The sequence below is a fragment of the Pteronotus mesoamericanus genome, unplaced genomic scaffold (genome assembly GCF_021234165.1).
Source record: "Pteronotus mesoamericanus isolate MK-2021 breed Mesoamerican mustached bat unplaced genomic scaffold, CSHL_Meso_final contig_56, whole genome shotgun sequence".
Lineage (NCBI taxonomy): Eukaryota > Metazoa > Chordata > Mammalia > Chiroptera > Mormoopidae > Pteronotus > Pteronotus mesoamericanus.
In genome coordinates this window covers 637,744-662,718 of record NW_026555201.1, presented here as the reverse complement: position 1 = coordinate 662,718, position 24,975 = coordinate 637,744, and the positions used below count along the sequence as shown (strand labels likewise).

Here is a 24,975-nt window from a genome sequence, read left to right as displayed (position 1 = left end):
GATCTGAAGAGAATCAGAATTTCTCATTCCTGGTAAATACTACTTCATTTAATCCTGATTCATTAATTCTAATCCTCATTTCATTATGATAGAGATCTCGAAAATTTTGAAGAAACTTTACGAGCTTTTTAAATGCCCACTGCTTAAAAGGCAGCCACAATTGTCTTGAAGCCATAGCTTAATTGTTAGTTGGTTTTGGGTAATACATTTGAGTCCTTTTGTAGGGCTGACAGAGTATGGGAATCGGGGCCTTTTCATAAACAACTGATTTCACATTCTACTTTTCAAGAATATTACTGTATGGGTACTTAACATAGGATGCTGGATCCAAATGGATGCATTTCAAGCTCTATAAGTGCCCAAAATGTTAGGCAAAAAAAAAAAGTATACGTGCCTAAGTTGTTTTTTCTGTAAAGGGAATCTCTACCTTTATAATTTCAACATTAATCTACATTGTGTATTTCAAAAAAATTAACTTGTAGGTCACTGCTACCTTACAATGGTGTGGATAAAATCTGTGGCATTCCGTATTATTTAAAACCTCATATTTTCCCTCATTATTTAAGAAAGGAAAACGAAAAGTCAAAGAATTAATGCTGTGGCTATTTTGCTGACCGGAGTGCAGAGGTTGGTTTCTTCTCTCTTTGCATTGACCCTTCGCGTATCAAAATGCTTCGACGTGGGGGACGGCAAGGGGTCGGCTATCTAATGACCGCGTGGCTCGGGGCAGAGAGTTCTTGCCAGGCCAATGCGTCCAGTTCTGAATTCTTATCCTTATTTAGACCTTCACCACCCCCAATTGGGTACAGCCCTCCAGCCGCGGACGGGTCACTCTTTAAAGGAAGTGACTGCCTTCAGCTCCCGACCCGGAAGCAAATTCTAGCCCCTCCTTCTCTGCCAGGCTGCTTTCTGCAACAGGCGTGGGTCACGCTCTCGTTCGGTCTCTTTCTGCCGCCATCTTGGTTCCGCGTTCCCTTCACAGTAAGTTGTGTCTTTGCACCTACTCTCTATCCATAGCCATCCGCCTTCCTTGCGGACTAAGATACCCCGGGGGGCCGACAGTTAAGGAGAGATGGGGGCTTTATGTGGCCACCGGGTTCCTACTCGATCCTGAGAATTGTGGCTTTCGTGCCTTCGGACAAAATGGGGTCTGCGATTGGTGTCCTGGCAGAAGCACTGCGGGCCGGGCCGGGAATCCGAGGCTGGCGTGATGGGAGCCGCAGTGGTGTTGGGGGTGGAAGCAGAGTGTGTCTGCTGTTGGGAACGGCTTCACGAGAATCAGTAAGAGGTTAAGAGGTCACAGCCTTGCAAACTCGCCCCCTAAAACCGTTCTTACTGTAACAAACGAGTTTTTGGGACCTCTTTCCCCTTGATTTCCAAAAGTCAGCAAACGGGAGTCCCGTAGGTCCCAGCCCAGGCAGCATGAACGTAGGAGGGGAGGTGGTTCAAGGTAGCGTCTTTAAGTCTCCCATGGTCGGGAGCCAGAACGGGATCCTCTCTCGGGTTGAGGACGCAGTGCTGATTGCTGCCCTTGTGGGATTGGAAGTGTGGAATAAAACCAATCCCTGGGAACTGGAAAGTCCACTTTCTGCGGAGTGAAGAGGAGCGGTGAAAGAAGGTGATTGATTCGCTTGATTAGAGATCCGAGGGTCGCGTCACATTTCTCACTTACTGCCAGCTGCTTTGGGGAGGTTTGTCCCCAGACACCCTCATGATTTTTTTCCCCCACAGTCCCCCGCAGAGTTTGTAAGAATACCTGACTCTGGGTTGGGCAACAGAACGGATTCCAGTCAGTTCAGGCCTCCTTTTTATTCCCTTCAGAAATGCCCGGTGAAGCCACAGAAACCGTCCCTGCTACAGAGCAGGAGTTGCCACAGCCCCAGGCTGAGACAGGTAGGTTCCCCTAGCCCCCCTTGCTGTTAATTAAGATTGTGAGAGTAATGCTAAGACCGTTTGGTGGGTAAAGTGACAAAGGGAATAATACATTTCTGTCTTTCAGAGTTAACTCTTATTAAATAGGATGAAGTTGTAGCTCTGTCAGGGAATAATATTAATTGCTGTCTTGGAGGGACTCATTAAAAAGTGGGATTTAAAAAAAAAAGTGCAAGATTCAGGACTCCCTGGCCTGTTTTGTGGGTGTGGCAACTGCCTCAAAGGGATCTCTGATGTGGAACCCACCTCACCTAGGAAAACTGGGCAGAGCAAGGGAGGGGCTCGTCTATTAGAACTGAATGGCACACTGGCAGGCCAAGGAGACCTGAGCTTTTATGAAGTTCCAGCCAGCAAGTTGCATCAAGGGTTTAGATAGCAGAGCTTGGCGTTGTGCCGTCATCACATGTCTGAGATGTGTGCTGTGGTAGATGTGTCCTGCTGGGACCAAGGGCCCTTTTAGGTTGGTTTACATGTTTAATGGATTGGTGATGAGATGTTTCTAATGTACTGGAATAGTGCCTGCATCAAGAGCTTGTCTGGAACCCAAGATTGAAATAAAGCTTTGACTGCTATTCTGGTTAAAATACACCTCCATAAAATTTTAAAGGGGGTAATAGTGAAAAAAATTTTTTAGTGATGATATTGCTGAGTTGTACAAAACTAAATGAAGGGTATCTTTAGGCTGTAATCTTTTTTTTTTTTAACTGCACCTCTCACTTAAGGGCAATTTCTGTCTCCTGGAATTAAAATGGAGTTGTTTATAGTTGAAAGCATTTAAGTTCTCCCTCTCCACCTGTCTGATTTCAGCAGCTGAAGGGATTAATACAGCTGCTAGAAAAGAAGGAGGGGGTTCCTGAGCTGGGGAATGAGCTATATCAAATCCTTGAACTACAAGTGACTTAAGGGAAAAGATAAAGGACTGCTAGCACTCTAAAGATCTGTAATTTCCATGCTAAGTAAAACTGTAGAGTCTCATTAAACAACTTGATTTTGCAAACATGAAGGCTGAAATTCAGATGAGTTTAGAATAAGCTGGTTTCAGGCTTCAAAAGTAATGCGATTGTTTCTGAAGCAGCTCTTCAACAATGATACTAAACTCATTCCTGAATAGTTTGAGCTTGCATAGTAGGTTTAATAATATTAAGGGAACACCAGTGATAAACACTCATTTTTTTTTTCCTGAAAATATAATTAAATAATTAGAATATATGAGAAAACTAGTTCCGGGAATTGGTTATGGTTTCTAAACCAAGTAATTTGGCTCTTGTCCCATCTTGAGGTTCAGTCAGAGGAAAATATTTTAGGTTTCAAGTTCTGATTATGTTTGAAAGCATTTGCACTTTAATCATAAGACTAACCTACCAACTGTTCAGGAAAAGCTAGTTGAGTTGCCTGTCTTGTCTTTGGTAGAATACACTTAAGAAAATTGTGGATTTGAATGCTACAGGCTTTTTGTTTTGTTTTAAATACTTCCTTCAAGGTGTTGAGCATTTGTTGCTCTCCTGCTGTGTTATTTCCTGAATAGTAAGAATGGGTTTTTCATTCAGAGAATCTTGATTAGCTTTAGTGCCAGATATTGGTCTATTTTTTGGCAGAATGACATACTTACCCAGATTAAGGGGTGGGGATTTAATGTATTCTCTCCACTGCAATTCTGTTTCCAAAATAGAACTACAGTCTGGTTTAACAAGTTGGGTTACAGTTTCCTAATGCAGTCCCTACTCTTGTGACTAAGCTCTCTCCCCGGCAGTCTAATTCATCTGAGGCTGATGTCTGAAGAGCTAAGATTACCTGGGAAGGTCTGTAGAGACTATGGAGTACAACTCATTTGTGATTGGTTTATTTGTTTTGAGTAAGTAAACTGAGGTACAGGAAGACCTAAGTGGCCTGATTCCCCATCATCACCACACACTACCTTCCTTGTTTCAGTTGTTGGTATCTGTTTTAGTTAGTTCATGGTCCTTGGGTAAACAAGGTGAAAGAGCTGTTTTTCTGATAGTGATTATGTGGCCTATGAGAAAGAGTTAGGGTTCATTTGAGGAAGGGAGGGAGGGGTATGTTCTTAATAGACCACTGAAGTATGTTTTGGAATGTTTGCTATTGTCTGTCACCTTTGTCTAATCCTATAGGGTGACTTTCCCCACATTAAAAATTCCAGTGTTCCTTATGAAACATGTGCTGAGTTGGGCTGCATAACTCACCTTTATTTTTTTCCTTCCCTTTCCTTTTTTATTCCCTTTTTTGCTTTTCTCCAGCTGTGCTTCCTGTGTCTTCAGCCTTAAGTGTTACTGCTGCCTTAGGGCAGCCTGGACCTACCCTTCCCCCTCCTTGCTCTCTGCCCCCCGAACAGTGCTCTCTGGCAACCTGCCAACCTGCCCCATTCCTCTCTCCCTCTACTGTTACCTCAACCCCTTTTGAAGCTCCTTTTCCCCAGTCATCTTCTGGGACAACCCTGCCTTTGGAAGCAGCCCCTTCCCTCCATGACACCCCAGCTTTCCTACCAAACTTAATAGGGCCTCCCATCTCCCCAGCTGCCTTAGCTCTCGCCTCTCCCATGATAAGTACAACTCTGAAAGGTGCCCATTCCTCCTCAGCTCCCTTGACTCTGGTGGCCTTGGCTCCCCACTCAGTTCAGAAGAGCTCTGTTTATCCACCTAACCCTCCTAGTTCACCTCCTTCAGTTGCTTTGGCTGAGTCAGGGTCATTGACACCTCTGTCAGCTCCCAGTGCTTCATCAGAACCAAAGACCCCACTTACTCAAGCACCTTCCCAAGTAGTCCATGATCCAAAAGTTACCCCCATCCCTCCATATACAGCCAGTGCTGTTCCTTCCCATCTTGTGACTCCCCTGGCCTCTGCTCAATCTGGAGTAGGCTTATGTGCTCAGACATCACCCCCTACTCCCCTAGCCATGCCTTCCCCTCAGGTCAAAGGTATTTCTATTTCCTCAGCTCTGACTTCTCCACAAAACTCTGTAAGCCTCAGCCTAAAGGGACCCCTTAGTCCACCTGCTGCCTTACCTCTTTCAACCCAATCTGTGCCTGTGGCTCCCAGTGTCCCCCCAGTTTTCCTCACCTCTGTGGGCTCTCATCTTGTACCTTCACAGCAGAGTTGTGTTGGCTCTCCTGTGCAACCTGTAGGTCAAACAGGTCCCAATATCCTTTCAGACCCTATAGTGGATACCACTTCTATAGATCATTCTTCTTTGAGGGCCTCTTACCCTTCTCAGCAGTCTGTAGTTTCTCCCCTTCCTTCCAGAAGTGAGGTGGTTCCTGCTGCTGTGGCTGCTTTTCCAGTGGGGGCTTCAGCTTCCCCTCTGGCTCTATCTGTTGAGAAAGGACCTTCTGCCACCACTAGTGTGTCCTCCAGGAGCCCTTATTGTTCCTCAAATGCAGCTGCCTCCTCTTCCTTATCTTCTACTGCCTCTCTCAGTCTCAAAGGCTCTTCTAATACCACTCATCAGCAGCCTTTGTTGGCCCAGATTCCTCCTGCTTCTCCAGGAAGTCCAAGCTTGAAAGAAGCCCCTGTTTTTTCTGTTGGAACCACCTCACTTGTGATGACTAACCCCTCCTCAATTTCTGCAACAACTACCACCTTTGGGGTAGCTACTTGTGTCTCTCCTCCCATTTCCTCAGGTCCTGTAAGTAGTAAGAACTCAGCTTCCCATACTGCCTTGGCTATGGCACCTGTGGCTCCCAAAGAGCCTCCTACTCCTCAGGTAACAACCACTCCTCTGTCAGCCCCTGAGGACCCCAGAAGTCTCCCTGCTTCGGTATTGGTAAAGTCCCCAACCCAAAAAGATCTACAAACTGAACCTGCCTCTCCTGTAGGAGTCCCTATTTCATCAGCCCAGGCAGGACTCCCTGCCAAGAAAGACCCTACTCTACTATCATTGACCCTGGCAGCCCCTCAGAATCCCCCCTCTCCCCAAAGTACATCTTCTCTGGAGGTATCTCTTTGTCCAGGAGACACCTTAGCAAGCAAAAGCATAGTAGAGCCTCTGCAGGTAGTTAAGCCAGATGCTGCTGCTTCCCCCACTCTGGGTGTTATTTCCCCAGCCTCTATAATCAAGACAGATGCTTATGCAAGCCCAGACCACGCTAGTCTGCTTGTCAAAAGTTCTCTTACTACAGCTATAGCTACATTTTCTTCAGAAAGTGCTGCCACTTCTGGGGTGGCTCCTACAACAACCAAAGGAATCTCCACTCCTGCAACTACAGCCAGCTCTTTTCTAGAAGGAACTGTCTCTGTAACTCCTAAAAGCCACTCAGCCAAGGAGGGTACTTCCATTCTTACTACTTTACCTTTGGTTTCTCCCACCTCTGAAAGTTGCTCTGTGTCACCAGCTATGACTTTATCCCCACAGAATGTTTCTGCTTCTCCAGTTCCTGTGGCGCTGGCTTCTGAAATTTCCAAATCAGAACCCTTTCCCTCTCTTCCCTCAGCTGGTACTAAAGTTGGAAAGAAAGTTCATGGTATTTCTCAGACCTCAATATTGGCACCTGTGGCTTCTCCTGAAGGATGCCCAACTGAGGACTCTGGTGTTTCTGTTACTTCTTCCAAAGGAACTTACCTGGCCGACTCCCCATCTCCTTTGGTGACTAATGTGTCTCCTCAGACTAAAAGACCTCCAACCAAGAAGGGTTCAGCTACTTCTACTGCCTTAACTCTTGCTCCTTCTATTTCTAAAAGTGTACCTGGTCTCTCTGATACTCCTTTTGGAAATCTCTCATCTCCTGTTTCTCCAATTGAAGCTTCCTTTCTTCCAGAGGCCAATTTTTCTTTTCAAGTCCCTGAAGGATCACTAGCCAAGAAGCATGCCCCCACTCCCTCATCCCTGAAAGACGCCCCCACTTCCCCAGCTGTGGCCTTTCCCTCTCCTAAAGGGTGGCCAGCAACCCCATCCCCCAAAGGAGCCCTGGCTACCCCACCTCCCAAAGAGGCCTCTCCTCCCTCAACTATGGCTCCTGCATCCCAAAAAGGGGACCCAGCAACCTCATCCCCTAAAGAGAACTCCAAACCCCCAACTATGGCTCTGTCCTCACCCAAAGGGGCCCCTACTTCCCCAGCTGTGGCCCTTTCCCCCAAAGGAACCTCAGCAACTTCATCCCCCAGCGAATCCCCAGCTGCCCCACTTACCAAAGGGACCTCAGCAACTCCTCCCAAAGGCACAGTGGCAACACCATCCCCTAAAGAGTCTTTAGTGGCTCCAGCGATTCCGTCCCCCAAAAAAGCCCCCGGAACCCCACCCTCCAAAGGGGTCCCTACTCCCTCAGCTGTGGTTTCTCCTTCCCACAAAGAATCTTCAGCCCCCAAAGAAGCCTCAGAAACTTCATCTCCCAAAAGAGCCCTGGCTACCCCAGCCCCCAAAGGGATCCCAGCAACTCCATCCCCCAAAAAGCCATCAGCTACCCCAGCCCCCAGAGGGGCCCCTATTCCCTCAGCTGTAACTCCTCTCTCCCCCAAAGAGGCCTCAACAATTTCATCCCCCAAAGGAGCCCCAGCAACTCCATCCCCTAAAAGATCCCCAGCTACAATTTTGTCCCCTAAAGAGACCTCCACTCCCTCAGCTTCTCCATCCCCCAAAGAGCTTTCAGCTGCTCCAGCCCCCAAAAGGGCCCCAGCTACCCCAACCCCCAAAGGGGCCCCTGCAACTCCAGCCCCCAAAGAGCCTTCAGCTACCCCAGCCCCCAAAGGGGCCCCTGCAACTCCAGCCCCCAAAGAGCCTTCACCTACCCCAGCCCCCAAAGGGGCCCCTGCAACTCCAGCCCCCAAAGAGCCTTCAGCTACCCCAGCCCCCAAAGGGGCCCCTGCAACTCCAGCCCCCAAAGAGCCTTCAGCTACCCCAGCCCCCAAAGGGGCCCCTGCAACTCCAGCCCCCAAAGAGCCTTCAGCTACCCCAGCCCCCAAAGGGGCCCCTGCAACTCCAGCCCCCAAAGAGCCTTCAGCTACCCCAGCCCCCAAAGGGGCCCCTGCAACTCCAGCCCCCAAAGAGCCTTCACCTACCCCAGCCCCCAAAGGGGCCCCTGCAACTCCAGCCCCCAAAGAGCCTTCAGCTACCCCAGCCCCCAAAGGGGCCCCTGCAACTCCAGCCCCCAAAGAGCCTTCAGCTACCCCAGCCCCCAAAGGGGCCCCTGCAACTCCAGCCCCCAAAGAGCCCTCACCTACCCCAGCCCCCAAAGGGGCCCCTGCAACTCTATCCCCCAAAGAGCCCTCAGCTAAAACTCCAGCCCCCAAAGGAGCCCCAGCTAAAACTCTAGCCCCCAAAGGGGCCCTAGGTAAAACTCCAGCCCCCAAAGAGCCCTCAGTTACCCCAGCCCCCAAAGGAGCCCCAGCTAAAACTCCAGCCCCCAAAGAGCCCTCAGCTACCCCAGCCCCCAAAGGAGCCCCAGCTAAAATCCCATCCCCCAAAGAGCCCTCAGCTACCCTAGCCCCCAAAGGGGCCCCAACAACTTTATCTCCCCCAAAAGTCCCAGGAACCCCATCCACCAAAGGGGGCCCAACAATCCCATCCCTCAAAGACTCCCCTACTTCCCCAGTTTCTGTCACATATCCCTTGGGATCCATTGCCCCTCAGGCACCTGGAGGGCCCCCAATAACAGAAGGTTCCACAGCTCTCAAAGCAGTACATGTTCCAGCTCCCACTCAGAAAGGTCCCCCAGCCAAGAAGAGTTCACCTCCTGTGTGCCCTGATTCCTCAGCTAAGAATGGTGCTAAAGGACCTCTTTCTACAGTGGCTCTAACCCCTCTACTGACAGTCTCCACTCAGAAAGGCACATCTGCAAAGGCTCCAAAAGCCCTCCCTGTTTCTCCCTTAAAGGGCAAAGATTCTTTTCATTCTCCAAAGGGTCTTTTGGCTCCTCATCCTAAGTCTGAGACATCTGCACATCTAGCAACAGCTGCCTCTGAGAAGGTCCTTCCTAAAGCTGGGGCAGCATCTGTCTGTCCAGAACCTACCCCATCAGTCTCTCTGCCTCTTGCTTCTTCCCCAGTTCCCCCTCTGCTTCCTAAACAGCAACCTCTGCCGTCCTCACCTGGGCTGGTGCTGGAATCACCCCGTAAGCCCTCAGCCCCTGCTGATGAGGATGAGCTGCCGCCTCTGATTCCCCCGGAACCAATCTCGGGGGGAGTACCTTTCCAGTCGGTCCTCGTCAACATGCCCACCCCCAAACCTGCTGGGATCCCTGCCCCAACCCCCTCTGCCAAGCAGCCTGTTCTGAAGAACAACAAGGGTATTTGCCTTGGTTTGCCGTGTGCATGGTGTGTCGCCCACACCCCTCCTGGGGGCTACCCACCAATACTAACCCTAGGATGCGCCACTTTCTCCAGAATATCTGCTTGTGTTTGGACATAGAACATAGAATGATAATATTAAATGCAAAAGCTCTAGGAATATGAAACAGAATCTTGGTTTTCATCACTTCAGATAGTCCATTGTGTACCATCTTTTGTAATGGGGTCCAGACTAACCCTGAGTGCGCCATCATTTTACCTAACTGATGTGACTTTGAAAACCAAGACCTACTAGACCTTAAATTTGCTCTAATTTCTACCACATCACTAACCTTGTCCCTGGGCCTGGGATTTGCTAAAATATTGGGAAACTGTTGAATATTGGAACTATTTAAATTCCTTTAGTAATAACCAGTGCCCAGGGACTTCCTTTTCTTAAAAGACCTATTTTTCCTAGTCTGAGAATGGTGTAGGTATCTGCTTTTCCCCCTCAGTAGTCTTAATTGATGCTTCGCCTTTCAACTGAGGAAAACTTAAAATATATTAATTATGTTTGAAAAACATGGGAGAGGTCACAGGACAATTACTAGTAGAGGTGACTATTGGCAACTATAGGTTGATATCATTGAGAATCTTTGAGTTATATTGATTAGATCAAATTGCTAGGGTGAGTGGTTTGAAAATAAGGCTAAATGTGTGTACATAACTGCTTCTGGCCTCCCCCAGCCCAATTTAAAGGATGAGGGGAAAGTGCCCTTCCAGGTCTGCTGCCATAGTGTGATCTTGCTTTTTACTTCATTGCACCTGCAGACACCTTGTCTGCCAGAACCTTTCTGGAGTGGTTGGGCTGTTGGGTAGGATTTGGAGTTAACATAGGTCATTGGTGTTTGCCTATGCCAAGAAATGAAGACCTTAAGGGAAAGGAAGCAGTTATAGTATATAAACTCTTCAACTGTATCTAGTAATTACCTCTCATTTCTTGGGCTGAGTCTTTAATGGATGTATGCAGACTAGTTTGTGAGTAAGTGGGGGGCTATGAAGCTGACATTAGACAAGTCAGCTGATTTTACATTTAAACTTTGCAAGGTTTAGCATAAGCCAGTGACCTCTACTCCAGGCAGGCTGTGATGAAGTGCCTCCTTTTTATAATCTCTACTATAAAATAGTGAAAATTATTTTTTCATCTTAGGGTCTGGAACAGAATCTGACAGTGATGAATCAGTACCAGAGCTCGAGGAACAAGATTCCACACAGGCAACCACACAACAAGCTCAGGTGGGTGTTCTCTTACTCATTGGTTCTAAGTACGTAGGTCAAGGAAGCATTGGAGAACTAGGGAACCAGTGTTGATCAGAAAAGATGACTTGTGTATTTGGAGCTATAAACCTTCATAAAGAGAAAACCACAGGGAATTGTGGAATCCAAGTTTTATGTTCCAGCTTACTGTTTTATTTTAGCTGGCAGCGGCAGCTGAAATTGATGAAGAACCAGTCAGTAAAGCAAAACAGAGCCGAAGTGAAAAGAAGGCACGGAAGGTAAGATTTTAAGTTATAAACAAGGATTAAACCTTCTAATGAAGCAACTTTAGAGGGGAGGAACTATAGTGGAACTCTTGGTGGTAGTAGAATCCTGTTTAGTTAAAATAATAGAAGTTAATTTGGCCAAAAACCCAGAGGTCCTGAAAAATGATTGTTTATTCTTATATATAAACTTTGCTTAGCCCAGAGAATGGCTTTGTTTTGGATGTGGTATTATGGTCCTTATTTCCTGAAGCTGCGTCTAAAAAAAGTTGAAACTGCCCTGACTGCTGTGGCTCAGTTGGGCGGCGTCCCACAAAATACATATGGCTGGGTTGCAGGTTCAGTACTAGGTTGGGGTGCATACAAGAGGAAACCCAATCGATGTTTCTCCTCGTCTCTTTCTTCCTCCCTTCCGCTCACTCTAAAAATAAATAAAGTCTTTTTTAAAAAATGAAGTTGAAAAGCTGATGTTCTTTTCTGTTCCTTAGGCTATGTCCAAGCTGGGTCTTCGACAGGTAACAGGAGTGACTAGGGTCACTATCCGGAAATCTAAGAATATCCTTTTTGTCATCACAAAACCAGATGTCTACAAGAGCCCAGCTTCAGATACCTACATAGTTTTTGGGGAAGCCAAGGTAAGGAAAATTATCATGGGAGTTGCTCTAGAACAGGGTTTCTCAATCTCAGCCCAATTGACATTTGAGGTCAGTAATTCTTAGTTGTGGAAGGGCTGCCCTATGCATCAAAGATGTTTAGCGGTATCGCTTCCACTTGTGATTGCCCCCCAAAAAAATCTCTAGGTATTTGATTGATGTCCTCTGGGAGACAGAGTCCACCCCCAAGTTGAGAATCACGACTTTAAACTTAAGCTACTTTTACAATGATACATAATCTAAGTGAGGGCAAGGAATTTAAAGCTATGTAGTATGTTAATCTAAAGTGAGTTTAGAGTAAAAGTTTGGAAAAGATGTAAATAATTTCTTTCATTTACTACAGACAGCTCTACTCACATGAATCTGTTTTCTGCTCTGCAGATCGAGGATTTATCTCAGCAGGCACAACTAGCAGCTGCTGAGAAATTCAAAGTTCAAGGTGAAGCTGTCTCAAACATTCAAGAAAACACACAGACTCCAACTGTACAAGAGGAAAGTGAAGAGGAAGAGGTATACAAGGAAGTCTTTTTGTAGTTTTAATCTTCTCCAGATAGTCATATATTTGTATTGATGGGTAGAGTCCATATTGTTTTAGTCTCCTGTATCTCATTGAGTGAAGTAGTTTTTGTGTTAAATTAAGAACTAGATTCAAAGGACTCCTGACTCCAACACAATACACTGAAGTTGTTCTTTGTCTTTAGTTTATTACATGTACAATATTTTTGCTCTCTTAGGTTGATGAAACAGGTGTGGAAGTTAAGGACATAGAATTGGTCATGTCACAAGCAAATGTGTCAAGAGCAAAGGCAGTCCGAGCCCTGAAGAACAACAGTAATGATATTGTAAATGCTATTATGGTAAGTGTCTGATCCTTTATTCCTTGGTTCCCTGTGACCTGATCAATTATGGGTGGTTTTATTTTCTGTGCTTATTATCAACCAATTAGGAAGCCTCATTCCAAAGCCCATCCTGAGTTGCCTTAAGTTTTAGTGACCTGAATTCTCTCAGTTTGTCTGTACCTCTGATGATTTCTTTTCTCTTACAGGAATTAACGATGTAACCATCTGAAAGGAGGGCCCCGGGACCCCCCCCCCTTTTTTTCTTTTTCTTTTCTTTTTTTTTTTGGGGTGTTTTGAGAGTTATTGCAGCTTGGTTTGAAATTTGTACTGTTTCTATCATTAATAAAGTTACAGCTTCTTGTGGGATGAACTCAGTGGATGCTTGATCTCTTCCCTCCACCCCCCCATCGCCACAAAGCATGAACACTTTGGAGATTACATTTATTACTCTTAAGACCTCAGTTTCAGTTGAAAAGATTTAGTGCCACGGATTGATTACCCCTTAAAATCTCAGCCTTTTCACTTGTAAGAAGGAAGGTATTGTGCTAGGCTATTTAATTAGGACCTTGTCTTCAGAAAATACAAGTTAATTGTAAAGTTTTGCAGTTCAAGTTTCTTTCCCAGATGTTAACTATTAGTAGATGCTGGTTATTTATTTAATAATCAGCCCCCTCTCTAACATACAGTCTTTCTGAACACATTGGGTCTCATCTTTCCTCTGTGAGAGGCAGTTCACATTGATTACATTTTGACCATAAGCTTGGTAGAGTTGGACAGTGTACACAATAGGTGTAGTTGAAAAGACAATACTTTGTGCCCTGGCTGGTGTGGCTGAGTGGATTGAGCGCCAGCCTATGAACCAAAAGGTCACCAGTTCAATTTCTAGTCAGGGCATATGCCTGGGTTGCAGGCCAGATCCTCAGTGAGGGGAGAGTGTGAAAGGCATCAGATCAATGTATCTCTCATACATTCACACATCAGTGTTTCTCTCCCTCTCTTTTTCCCTACCTTCCCCACTCTCAAATGAGTGAAATCTTTTTTTAATTTTTAAAAATTTTATTTATTTTTAAAGAGAGGGGGAGGAAAAGAAAAAGGACAGAAGTGTCAATGTGCGGTTGCCTCTCAAGCGCCCTCCACTGGGGGTCCAGCCCACAACCCAAGCATGTTCCCTGCCCAGGAATTGAACCGGTGACCCTTTAGTTCACAGGCCAGTACTCAGTCCGCTCAGCCCCAGCAGCCAGGGCTAAATAAGTTAAATCTCTGGAGAGAGAGCACTTTGTATAACATCAAAAGGTACCTCATGAAGGAGAGGATTTTGAGTAAAAAGACAATGCAGAAGCTCTGCTCTTAGACATTTTAATCTACAAAGTAAATTATAATTAGGGTAGTCATAATTTCACTAAGACAATGAGTAAACACCAGAACTACACCAGGCAAACTGGTACATGTGGTTAGCCAGTTTATGATAAATATACATTGTGCTGTAGGAAGTCCTAAAAAAGTATAAAGTTTGAGTTTTGGTTGTTGGAATATAATCTGGGGGAAAACGGGACTAAAATTTGGTTATAGGAAAACTACAAGTAACTTCGAAGCAAGAATTCTAAAATGAATAATGATATATCTAGAAGGAGTATCATGGAAGTGTTTTGGAAATAAAGCTATGGACATTTTTATTACTAAATTCAGTCCTTAATTCCTATGAGAGAGTAGGTATTATTTTAGCAATGTGAGTAGAAGCTGGAGACCAGAAAGATTAAATGACTTCCATTCCCCAAAGACAGTTACTGAAGAACAGGGCCTTGCCTTTGTGGTAGGCTATCCTGGAGATGCACAAAAAGAAATTTAGGAATATTAAGTCATAATTTCCTCACCCTTAAGTACAGTTAACAAACTGCCAAGTCTATTGATTTTTGAGAGGGGAAGAAAGAAATGTGAGAGAACCATCAATCAATTGCTTCCTGTACATGCTCCAAGTGAGGATCAAACCCATGACCTTTTGGTATACAGGGATGATGCTCCAACCGACTGATCCACCCTACCAGGCCATACTCCTTTTCTACCATTCCTTTCCCTCAACCATTTTTCCCACCATTCTTGAAATGTACAACTTAACTTCCTCTGTCACAGAATGATTATAGAGTATATAGTTTAAACAAACAGGAATTAATGCCTATATTCAGTAGACCATTTAACAATAATATCTTAATCTCTGGCTTTGTCTGTAAAAATAGACCTACAAAATAAAAGATTGCTAAAAGCATTTTCTAAGAACATGAAACTGGCACAGGTTATTTACTAAATGATATTTCTAAAGGAAAAACATACAGTGGCCCAGTTAACTATACACTCACCATACTTCTTTCACTTAAAAATTGATTTTTTTAAATTGAAATACTTCTAAAAAGACTGTACACCCAGTTTTTAAGAAAATAAACATTAAAATATAGTTGGGGACCCCTGAATACCCTCCCTCAAGGGTAACCACTATCATGAATTGGTGGTTTTATAATTTCTGTACATGAGTTGATACTTAATTCTTACTCATGTACTGAAAGAATTTAGCATTCTGCAAGTCTGAAAACTTTAAATAAAATTGTATATTGTACATTACATTATCTTCCTGCAATTGTTTTTTCTTCATTTCCAAGATTTATCTTTGGAGATAGATGTAGAAATCTTCATTCCCTATCCAGTCCACTGTAGTCTGGCTTTTACGTGTACCTCTCCACCAAATAGCTCTCATCAAGGTCACCTATTGGTAATTCCAGGGGGCACTCTTCATGTGTAACTGCATTTCTCTTTTCTTCCTCAAATTAGTTTCCTTATTCTTGGTTTCTCCCAAATGTGATTCATGTTTGGTTTTGAGATCCCCAATATTAGTTCCATTATCTACACCATCAAAATTTAGTCATACAAAAAAGAAATTTGGTCTCTAGTGACTAATGAGGTTGGGAAAACATCCTCGTGCAAAAGAATGAGGCTGGATCCTTACCGCATATACAAAAAATAACTACAAATGGATCAAATATCTAAAACCATAAAACTCAAGAAAATAGGAAGAGATTCATATTACTGGATTTCACCAATGTTTCTTGCATTAAAACGGAGTAAGAAAAGCAGCCCACAGATTGGGGAAAAGATATTTGCAAATGACATCTAATAATGGATTAATATCCAGAGTGTATAAAGAACAAGAAATGGGCAAAAGACATATTTTTCCAAAGAAGTTTCACAAATGGCCAATAAGCACATGAAAAGATGCTCAACATCACTAATCAGGAAAATGAAAATCCACATTACAACAAAGTACTACTCACATGCATTAGAATGGCTACTATCAAAAAATGTGTTGGCTGAGAGACAAATACCATATGATCTGATCTCACTTATGAGTGGAACGTAATCAACAAAACAAGCAAGCAAAACAGAACCAGAGACATGGAAATAAAGAACAAACTGACAGTGACCAGAGGGGAAGGGGATAATGGGGGAAAGAAGTGGAAGGGTCAAAGAATGTATTTAAAGGACCTATGTAGGTTGGTGTCGCTCAGTGGATTGAGTGCCAGCCTGCAAACCGAAAGGTAACTGATTTGATTCCCAGTCAGGGCACATGCTTGGGTTGTGGGCCAGGTCCCTAGCTGGGGACCTACAACAGGCAACTGATTGCTGTATCTCATACATTGATGTTTCTCACTATATCTTCTTTCTCCCTCCCCCTCTAAAAATAAAATCTCTTAAAAAAAAAATAATAAAGGACCCACAGACAAAGACACCAGGTTGGGGGAGGATTGAATGTGGGAGGTGGGGGGGGTGGGTAGGGCAGTGGAGAGTAATTGGGGGGAAATGGGGACAACTGTAATTGAACAATAAAAAATGAGTGTTGTCAAGGATGTGAAGAAATTAGAACCTCTGCACTGTTGATGGAAATATAAAGTGATGCAGCTGCTGTGGAAAATGGTAAGGTAAATCTCAAAAAACAATTACCATATGATTTAGCAGTTCCATTTCTGGGTATTTAATCAAAAGCCTTAGAGACATCTGTAGACCCAATCGGCAGTATCCACAATAGCCAAAAGGTAAAAACAACCTTAGTGTCCCTCACAGAGAATGAATTAATATTATTCAACCTTAAAAGGAAGAGAATTATTCAGCCTTAAAAGAAAGAAAATCCTGGCATATCCTATAACATGGATGAAACTTGAGGACATTAAGCTAAGTGAAATAAGCCAATCACAAAAAGACAAATAGAAGATTCCACTTAGAGTAGTCAAATTCATAGAGACAAAGTAGAATGGCGGTTGTGTGGAGAAGCAAGCTGGGGAAGAAGGGAAGGGGAAATGTTTAATGATGTAGAATTTTAGTTAGGGAAGATACAACTCTGGAGATGGGTGGTGGTAATGGCTGAAAAACAATACAAACATTTTAATCCCCCTGGACTGTACATTTTAAGTGTATGTTTTTATTTTCATTTTTAGAGGAGAAGGGAGGGAGAAAAGGAAAGAAACACTGATGTGTGAGAGGGACATTGATCAGTTGCTCTCTCACAACCCCATCTGGGGACCTGGCCCACAACCCAAGCATGTGCCCTTACTGGGAACTGAACCAGCAGCCTTTTGGTTTATGGGACAGTGCACAATCCACTGAACCACACCAGCCAGGGTGAGTGTACATGTGGTGTGCGAGAGGCAACCACACATCAATGTTTCCCTTTTTCCTTCCCCTCTCTAAAAATAAATGAATAAAATCTTTTTTTAAAAAAAAGAAAAAAAGTTCAGTGTCACCCTAATCCTGTCACAGTCTCCCTTTTTCATAGACAGCCCCCACCAGACTTTCAAAATACGGATTTCAGTTTATCCCCCTCTGTTTATTCCAAATGCCTTGAGGGAGAACTGTGTGGGTAGGCTGTCCCTATAGCTTCCTGTTCTTCTACACTCCACTCAGAATCCCTCTATGAACTTGCCTCCATAAAGTGTGTTGGTTCTAAAATCCTTTCCCACTGAAAGCCCTGTTGAATAAAGCAGCAACTTTCAAACTTTAGTCATGAAATCCTTTGTTCAAAATAAGTCAATCAAAATTCCAACAGTAGACTGGTTGAAGAACTAGGTCTGAAGCCTTGCCTATTCAGTCAGTCTTACATACTTCTCTTATTGGAATAGAGGCTGAAAACAAGTGAGGATCAGTATTAATTCATTTCATAAATTCCTCAGTTCCTACTAGTATTTGCTAAGCACTGAGGTTCCAATAGAGAATACGACACAATATCTGCCCTTGTGGACATTACAGTCTAATGAGAATGGCAAATATGACAACTGCACAGCTTGGCTTCCATGTATATGGCTACACATTCCTGAACCATTCATTCAAGGAGCATTTATTTAACCTGTGTTCCAGGCACTGGAGTAGACTCCAAGACCCCTTCTTTGCTATCATAACAGTCTGGTGATAGGACTAAGCAAATACACAAACAGGTGAAAATTTAATGTATGTTATAAAGGAACAGTTGTTGACCTCTCAAAGCTTATCCATCAGCCTTCACAATACATAAAACTACTTGATTAAACACGCTGTTTTATTTTGCAGTCCTTTACCTATGTTTTCCTAATATACCAGCATACCTTGTACCTGCCATATTTTTTGCCCTTATCTACAATAGGAGTGATAAGAGCCAAAAATAGTATTTGGACTTTATTGCTTTCACACTTGGCCTTTCTATTGTGCCTCTGTCTCTATATTTTCTTGCCTGGTAGCTATAGATACATATATACATACATACTTGGCTCCTGAAGATTGGGTTTGGTGCTCCTGGATGAGATTCCCTTATGGAAATGGAATTTATTGGTCTTCACAGCCTAATATGACAAATCTCAAATATTTTAAGGAATGAATAAAATGTTGGCATTGCATCAATACTGAAGGCTTAGTAAGACAATCTCAGGCAAGTTTCACAAAAACTAAAACTAAATGGAAACTTAATCTTCACATATACAGCTCAGTATTCAAAGATTCAAGAACTCTATGCAGATTTCTGGACTCTATTTTTAAAGATTTTACTTATTCATTTTTAGAGAGAGGGGAAGGGAAGGAGAAAGAGAAGGAGAGAAACATCAATGTGTGAGAGATACATCGACTGGTGCCTCTTGCACAACCCCAACTGGGGACCTGGCCCACGACCCAAGCATGTGCCCTGGTCGGGAATCAAACCTGCAACCCTTCAGTTCACAGGCCACTCTCAGTCCACTGAGCCACACCAGCCATAGCAGACTCTACTTTTTAATTTAATTTAAAACAGTTTATTGAGATATAATTAGCATACAATAAATGGGCCATATTTAAGTCGTACAATTTGATAAGTTTTGACATTTATATACCCATTAACCATCACCAAAATCAAAACAATAAACGTATTAATCACCTCAAAAAGTTTCCTTTATAATCCCTTCCTTTTTTCCTATCCAAACCTTGGCACCAGGCAATCATTAATCTATTTTTCCACTAGAGATAAATTTGCATTTTCCAGAATTTTTAAAAATCTAAACTAGGATCATACAAGATATCCTCTTTTATCTGGCTTCTTTCATTCAGAATAACTGAGATTTATTCATGTTGCCATGTGAATCAGTAGTTTGTTCTTGTTAAGTGCTGAGTAGGTCATGAGTTTAGTACTGAGGTCCCAAAAAGTACTACTTCTTGAATTATGCAAATTTTTATATTTTCATTCAGTTCAAACATTTTAAAATTTTCTTTCTGATTTCTTGACTCAGGGGTTATTTGGAATTGCTTTATTTATTTTAAAGTATTTGAGGATTTTCTAGATATCTTCTTGCTATTGGTTTCTAATTTAATTCCTTTGTGGCCCTTGAACATAGTTCGTATGACTGGAGTCTTTGCAAATTTATTGAAATTTGTATTATGGCCAAGAATATGGTCTATCTTGGAAAAAGTTCTGTGTACACCTGAAAGGAGTATGTTTTCAGGTGAAGTTAGATGGAGTGTTCTAAAATGTGAATTAGGTTAAGTAGGTTGGTAATGTATTCAAGTCTCCCTTATCCATACTAATTTTTTTTGTCTACTTATTCTATCAGTTATCTTAATTGGGGTTTTTCTATATCTTGTTACAACTATAAATTTTTGATTTATATATTTCTGTTTTTTATATAAATATTTAGGATAAAATGTCTTCTTGCTGAATTGACCCCTTTACCATTATTAAATGACTCTATAGCTGGCAATAATTTTTGCTCTGAAAGCTACTTATACTAATATAACCACTTAAACTTTGTTTTAATTCATTTCAGCATTGTATACCTTTTCCCCATCTATTTATTTTTTTGACTAATTATAGACTCAGAAAATTGCAAAAGCAGTACAGAGAAGTCACATGTATAATTTATATAGCTTCTCCCAATTATAACTTTCTACCTCACTATAATATAATGTAAAAACAAGGGAATTCACATTGGTAAAGTCAATAGACATTATTGAGATTTAATCAGTTTTTACAAGTACACATTTTTAATATGTATGGGTCTAGTATTTTATGCAATTTTATCATATGTATAGTTCATGTAACCACCCCATTTACTTTTTTAAACTTTATTGAGATATAATTTAGTCTTTTATACATACAATTCAATGGTTTTTAGTAAGAACTGAACAAACATCACCACAATCCATTTTAAAATTTTTAATCAGCCTAAAAAGAAACCCAATACCCATTAACAATTATGCCCCATATTCACCCAAGCTTCCCCACTCCAACCATACATGTCCATAAATCTACTTTCTGTCTCTATAAATTTGCCTATCATGGACATTTAATGTAAATAGAATCACACAAAATGTGGCCATTTTGTCTGGCTGTTTTCACTTAACAATGTTTTTAAGTTTTATCTACATATGTTGTAGTGTGTATCAGTATGTGATTTCTGTTTATGGCCAAATAATATTAAATTATATGAATATACGACATTTTGTTTATCCATTGATCTGTTGATGGACATTTGGGTTGTTTCCACTTTTCTGGCTATTATTAATAATGCTGCTATGGTATTCATGTATGGATTTTTGTGTAAATATATGTTTTCATTTCTCTTCAGTATTGTATATACCTGGGAATGGAATTGCTGGGTCATATGGTAACTCTATGTTTAACATTTCACGAAAATGTTTCCCAAGGTAGCTCCACTATTTTACATTTCTACCAGCAATACATGAGGGTTCTGATTTCTCCACATCCTCACCAAAATCTGTTGTCTCTATTTTAGCCATCGTCATGGGTATGAATTTCTATCTAATTGTAGTTTTGATTTGTATTTTCCTAGTGACTGATGTTGAAATATTTTCATGTGCTTATTGACCATTTTTCTATCTTCTTTAGATAAATGTCTCTTCAAATCCTGTCCCCATTTTGAAATTAGGTTATTTGTGTTTTTAATGTTGACTTCGAATAGTTCTTTATATAAACTGGATGCTAGGTTCTTACCAGATATATGGTTTGCAAGTATGTTTTCCCATTCTGCAAGTTATCTTTTCACTTTCTGGATAGTATCCTTTGAAGCAGAAGATTTTTAAATTTTACTGAAGTCCAGTTTATGCATTTTTCTCTTTGGTTGTTTGTGCATGTGGTGTTAAATATAAGAAACCATTATAGCATAAGAACCTTGCAGCAATATATTTTCTATTGCCCCCTTCTTGGTCTTTGAAATTTTTTATCATATATTTCACTTCAATATGTGATTTACTCCTATAGTTCATTGTTATTGCTTTGACTAAACAGCCAATTATCTTTTTTCAAAAATTTTATTGTGATAAAATATATATAACATAAAATTTACCACCCTGTTTTTAAGTGTACAGATCAATGGTGTTAAATACATTCATAATGATGTGTGACTATTGCCATTATTCATCTCAAAATTGAAACTATACCTATTTTTTAAAAAACTCATTCACCTCTTACTCAGCCCCTGGAAGCTACCATTCTACTTTTCTGTCTCTATGATTTGACACCTCTAAGTACCTCATATAGGTAGAGTTATACAGTGTTTGTCTTTTTCTTACTGGCACATTTCACTTAGCATAATGTCCTCAAGATTCATCCATTTTGTAGCATATGTCAGAATTTCCTTTCTTTTAAGGCTGAATAATATTCTATTATACATATATAACACATTTTGCTTATCTAGTTAGCTATTGATGTATGCTCCGGTTGCTTCCATATTTTAGCTATTGTGAATAATGGTGCTGAAAATGATATACAAATATTTCTTCAAGATTCTGCTTTTAATTCATTTCAGTATATTACCATAAGTGTAATTCCTAGATCATATGGTAATTCTATGTTTAATTTTTTAAGGAACCATCACACAGTTCTTCACAGCCATGTGTATCATTTTACACTCCCACCAACAGTGCACAAAGGTTCTAATTTCTCCACATCCTCACTAACACTTGCTGTTTTCAATTTTAGGGTTTTTTGTTGGGTTTTTTTTTTTTTTGGCTTTGTTTTTTGATAGTTGTTTTCTAATGGCTGTAGGTAGTCTCCCTTACTTTTATTTTAATCTTTATTGCATTTTCTTCCCATTTATTTAGTCCCCTTATACCTCCCTCCCCCCAACAATCACCATACTGTTGTCCATGTCCATGAGTCCTTTTTCCTTTTTGCTCAATCCCTCCACCTCCCAACCTCCTCACCCCAGCTGTGATCCTGCTCTCCACCTATCAGTCTGGCCCATTTCCCTTGTTAGTTCAGTTTGTTCATTAGATTCCACATATGAGTGAAATGACATGAATTTTTCTTTCTCTGACTGGCTTACTTCACTTAGCATACTGTTCTCCAGGTCTATTCATACTGTCACAAAGGGTAAAATTTTCTTCTTTTTTATGCCTGAGTAGTATTCCATTGTGTAAATGTCCCATAATTGTTTTATCCACTCATCTACTGATGGACATTTGGGCTGCTGCCATATCTTGGCATTATAAATAATGCTTCAATGAATGTAGGGGTGTTTATAGTCTCCCTTACTTTTTCGAAAGAGTTTGCTAGATAGAGCAGTCTTCGTTGACAGGGCTTTTTCTTTTAGAATTTTGAATATATTAGTCACTGCCTTTTGACCTATGAAGTTTCTGATAAGAAATTTTGTCACACGACGCCAGGCCTCGGGGAGCGCTGCGGCAAGTTGCCGCTCATCCCCAGTCCAGGCAACAACTGCCAGGGGGACAGAGCGCGGCATGGGGAGCGCCACGCTCTGGGATCTGAGGATTACCATCCAGGGCCAGGTGAGATGGGACCGGGGACTCTGAATCCCGCAGAGCCCGTCCCAGGAGAGTCACAGATGGGGTGAATAAACACGAGTCGTTGCAAACACTTCTGTGTTTGCCAGGCGAGGGGACATGGCACATCCCTCTAGTGGGAAAGGCCCAGAGTCCCTTTGTTCAAAGGCTTTTATTGAAAGGGTTATCAGTGGGGCTAGGTAACAGGAATGCCCAGGTTATCTCATTACATCAGTACATTAATGTTTACAGAGAATAGATGATGTTTTGAAGAAAACAAATGGCAGGAACACACCATTTTACATGGGTCTGAGAGGAGACTAATAAAGAAGAGAGACGACTAAACATGAGAGCGTAGTAAACACAAGAGTACCTAAGTGTAGATGGTTAGGGTCTGTGAATAATGTAATATTCCTTCCTGGCATGAGCTGGCTATAGCTTCTGAGGGAAGGACAAAGCACACTTTAAAGGATTTACTTTTAGGCCTGATTTCCCTGGGAACTGCCAGATCTAGTTTAGGGCTCTCTCTGGTATTGTTTTGAGCCTGAGTCAGGTGCGGGGAGGGAGCCACCGAGAGACAAGGAGACTTCTTTCAGATAGAATGAGGACTCCAGCCATGTCCAAGCGAAGCCGAGGGGTGTGGGCCTTTTTGCCCTTTCTCCATGTCCCCAATTTCTTGTCTGCTTCTCATACCAGTCAATGTCTGGCTTAGGTTGCCCCTCCAATGAGGGGTCTTACTCGTCATCAATAAGCAACCATCACAGGGCCAAGCAGGGACAGGTTATGTCTCCTCAGGGGCCTGTTTCTCCAAGGCCTCCCTGATTATTTCCAGCCTTGGGGCCCTTCTGCCTATTGGTGGGGTTACAGTTCCTGAAAGCAGACAAGGCGTCTCCCAACAAAATTTGCTGGCAGTCTTATTGAGGATCCCTTGTATGTGACAAGTTGCTTCTCTCTGCCTTCAAAACTCTCTCTCTGTCTTTGTTTTTTGACAGTTTAATTGTAATGTGCCCCTGTATGGATCTCTTTGAATTCATCCTACTTAGAGTTTGTTTAGTTTCTTACATGTTTGTATTCATACTTTCCATCAAAATTGGGAAGTTTTCATCTTTTTTTTTTTTTTTTTCAAATATCTTAGTCCTTTCTACCTTTCTTCTGAAACTCCTACAATGCAAATGTTGGTTTGTTTCATGCTGTCCCACAGGTCCTTTTGGCTCTGTTCACTTTTCTTCAATCTTTTTTACTTTCTTTTTCTCAGACTCAATAATTTCTATTATCCTATTTTCAGGATCACTGTTTCTTCTTTCTGCCTGCCAAATCTGCTTTGAATCCCTCTAGGGATTTTTTTTTTTTAATTTCAGTTATTATACTTTTCAGCTCCAGAATTTCTTTTTGATTTCTTTTCAGGTTTTCAGTCTCTTTGTTGATTTCAATCTCTTTGTTTCCATTTTATTCAACCATAGTTTTTTGGACTTTCTCCACAGCTTCCTTTAGTTCTACAAGCATCTTTAAGATGTTTTGAAGTATTTTTCTAGGATATCTGCCATTAGGTCTTTTTTCCAAGAATAGTTCCTGTTGACATTTTTTTTAATGGGCCATATTTCCTGTTTCTTTATGTATCTTGTGATTTTGTTGTTGTTGTTAATAACCAGTCATCTAAATCTAGTAAACTAGTAAATCTGAAAATCAGAATTCCCTTCCCTGAATTTGTTCTATATTTTAAAAAGTTGTTTATTTATTTTTAGAGAGACAGGAAGGTAGAGAAAGAGAGGGAGAGAAACATCGATGTGTGAGAGAAACATCGACTGGTTGCCCCTTGCATGTGCTCCAACTGGGGACGAGGTCTGCAACCCAGGCATGCACCCTGACCAGGAGTTAAACTGACAACCTTCCACTCTGCAGGACAGCACCCAACCGACTGAGCCATGCTGGTCAGGGCCCAAATTTGCTGCATCTTGTTGTTATTTTTTGTTTGTTTGTTTTTTGCTACACTCTATCCCTGTGCCAAGGATCAGCCTAGATGTAAACTTAATGTTTTCTCATGTCTTTTCTAGGCCTGTACCTTTCTTTTTTTTTTTTTAAAGAGATTTTATTTATTTATTTTTGGAGAGAGGGGGAGGGAAGGAGAAAGGGAGAAAAACATTAATGTGTGGTTGCATCTTGCGTGCCCCTTACAGGGGACCTGGCCGGCAACCCAGGCATGTGCCCTGACTGGGAATCAAACTGGCAACCCTTTTGTTGGCAGGCTGGCACTCATTCCACTGAGCCACACCATCCAGGGCCCTTTCTTTGGATATACGCAATCGCTTTCTATTTTCCCTGTATATGCAATTGCTTTAGAATGTCCTCATCTTTACTGTCTGGTTTCTAAAAGGGGAAAAGGGAAAAATAAAGGGGAGGATAAAAAGGAGTTACCAGCCAGAGAGGGAGGGGCATGCAACAATGGGGGGAGGTGCTTAGAGCAAAATTTTAACTTACTGCTTTGTGGGGGGTTTTTTATTGATTGATTTGAGAGAGAGAGAAACATCA

At 42.1% G+C, this 24,975-nt stretch overlaps 1 protein-coding gene across 3 annotated transcripts; it reads left to right on the top strand.

The window, feature by feature from the left end:
* Positions 1-888: 888 nt before the first annotated feature.
* Positions 889-12,566, top strand: NACA (nascent polypeptide associated complex subunit alpha). Of its 3 annotated transcripts, none has more exons than XM_054579930.1 (9): positions 889-981; positions 1,822-1,893; positions 4,188-9,164; positions 10,355-10,440; positions 10,623-10,700; positions 11,174-11,320; positions 11,720-11,848; positions 12,073-12,195; positions 12,384-12,566. In XM_054579930.1, the coding sequence occupies exons 2-9, from the start codon at positions 1,824-1,826 to the stop codon at positions 12,396-12,398; spliced, it is 5,625 nt and encodes a 1,874-aa protein (XP_054435905.1). In that variant the 5' UTR covers positions 889-981; positions 1,822-1,823; the 3' UTR covers positions 12,399-12,566. The 3 variants fall into 3 exon arrangements, with proteins under 3 accessions (XP_054435905.1, XP_054435906.1, XP_054435907.1); XM_054579931.1 differs by having other exon boundaries at positions 8,925-9,164; positions 12,384-12,559; XM_054579932.1 differs by lacking the exon at positions 4,188-9,164 and having other exon boundaries at positions 12,384-12,557.
* The last annotated feature ends 12,409 nt before the right edge of the window (positions 12,567-24,975 follow it).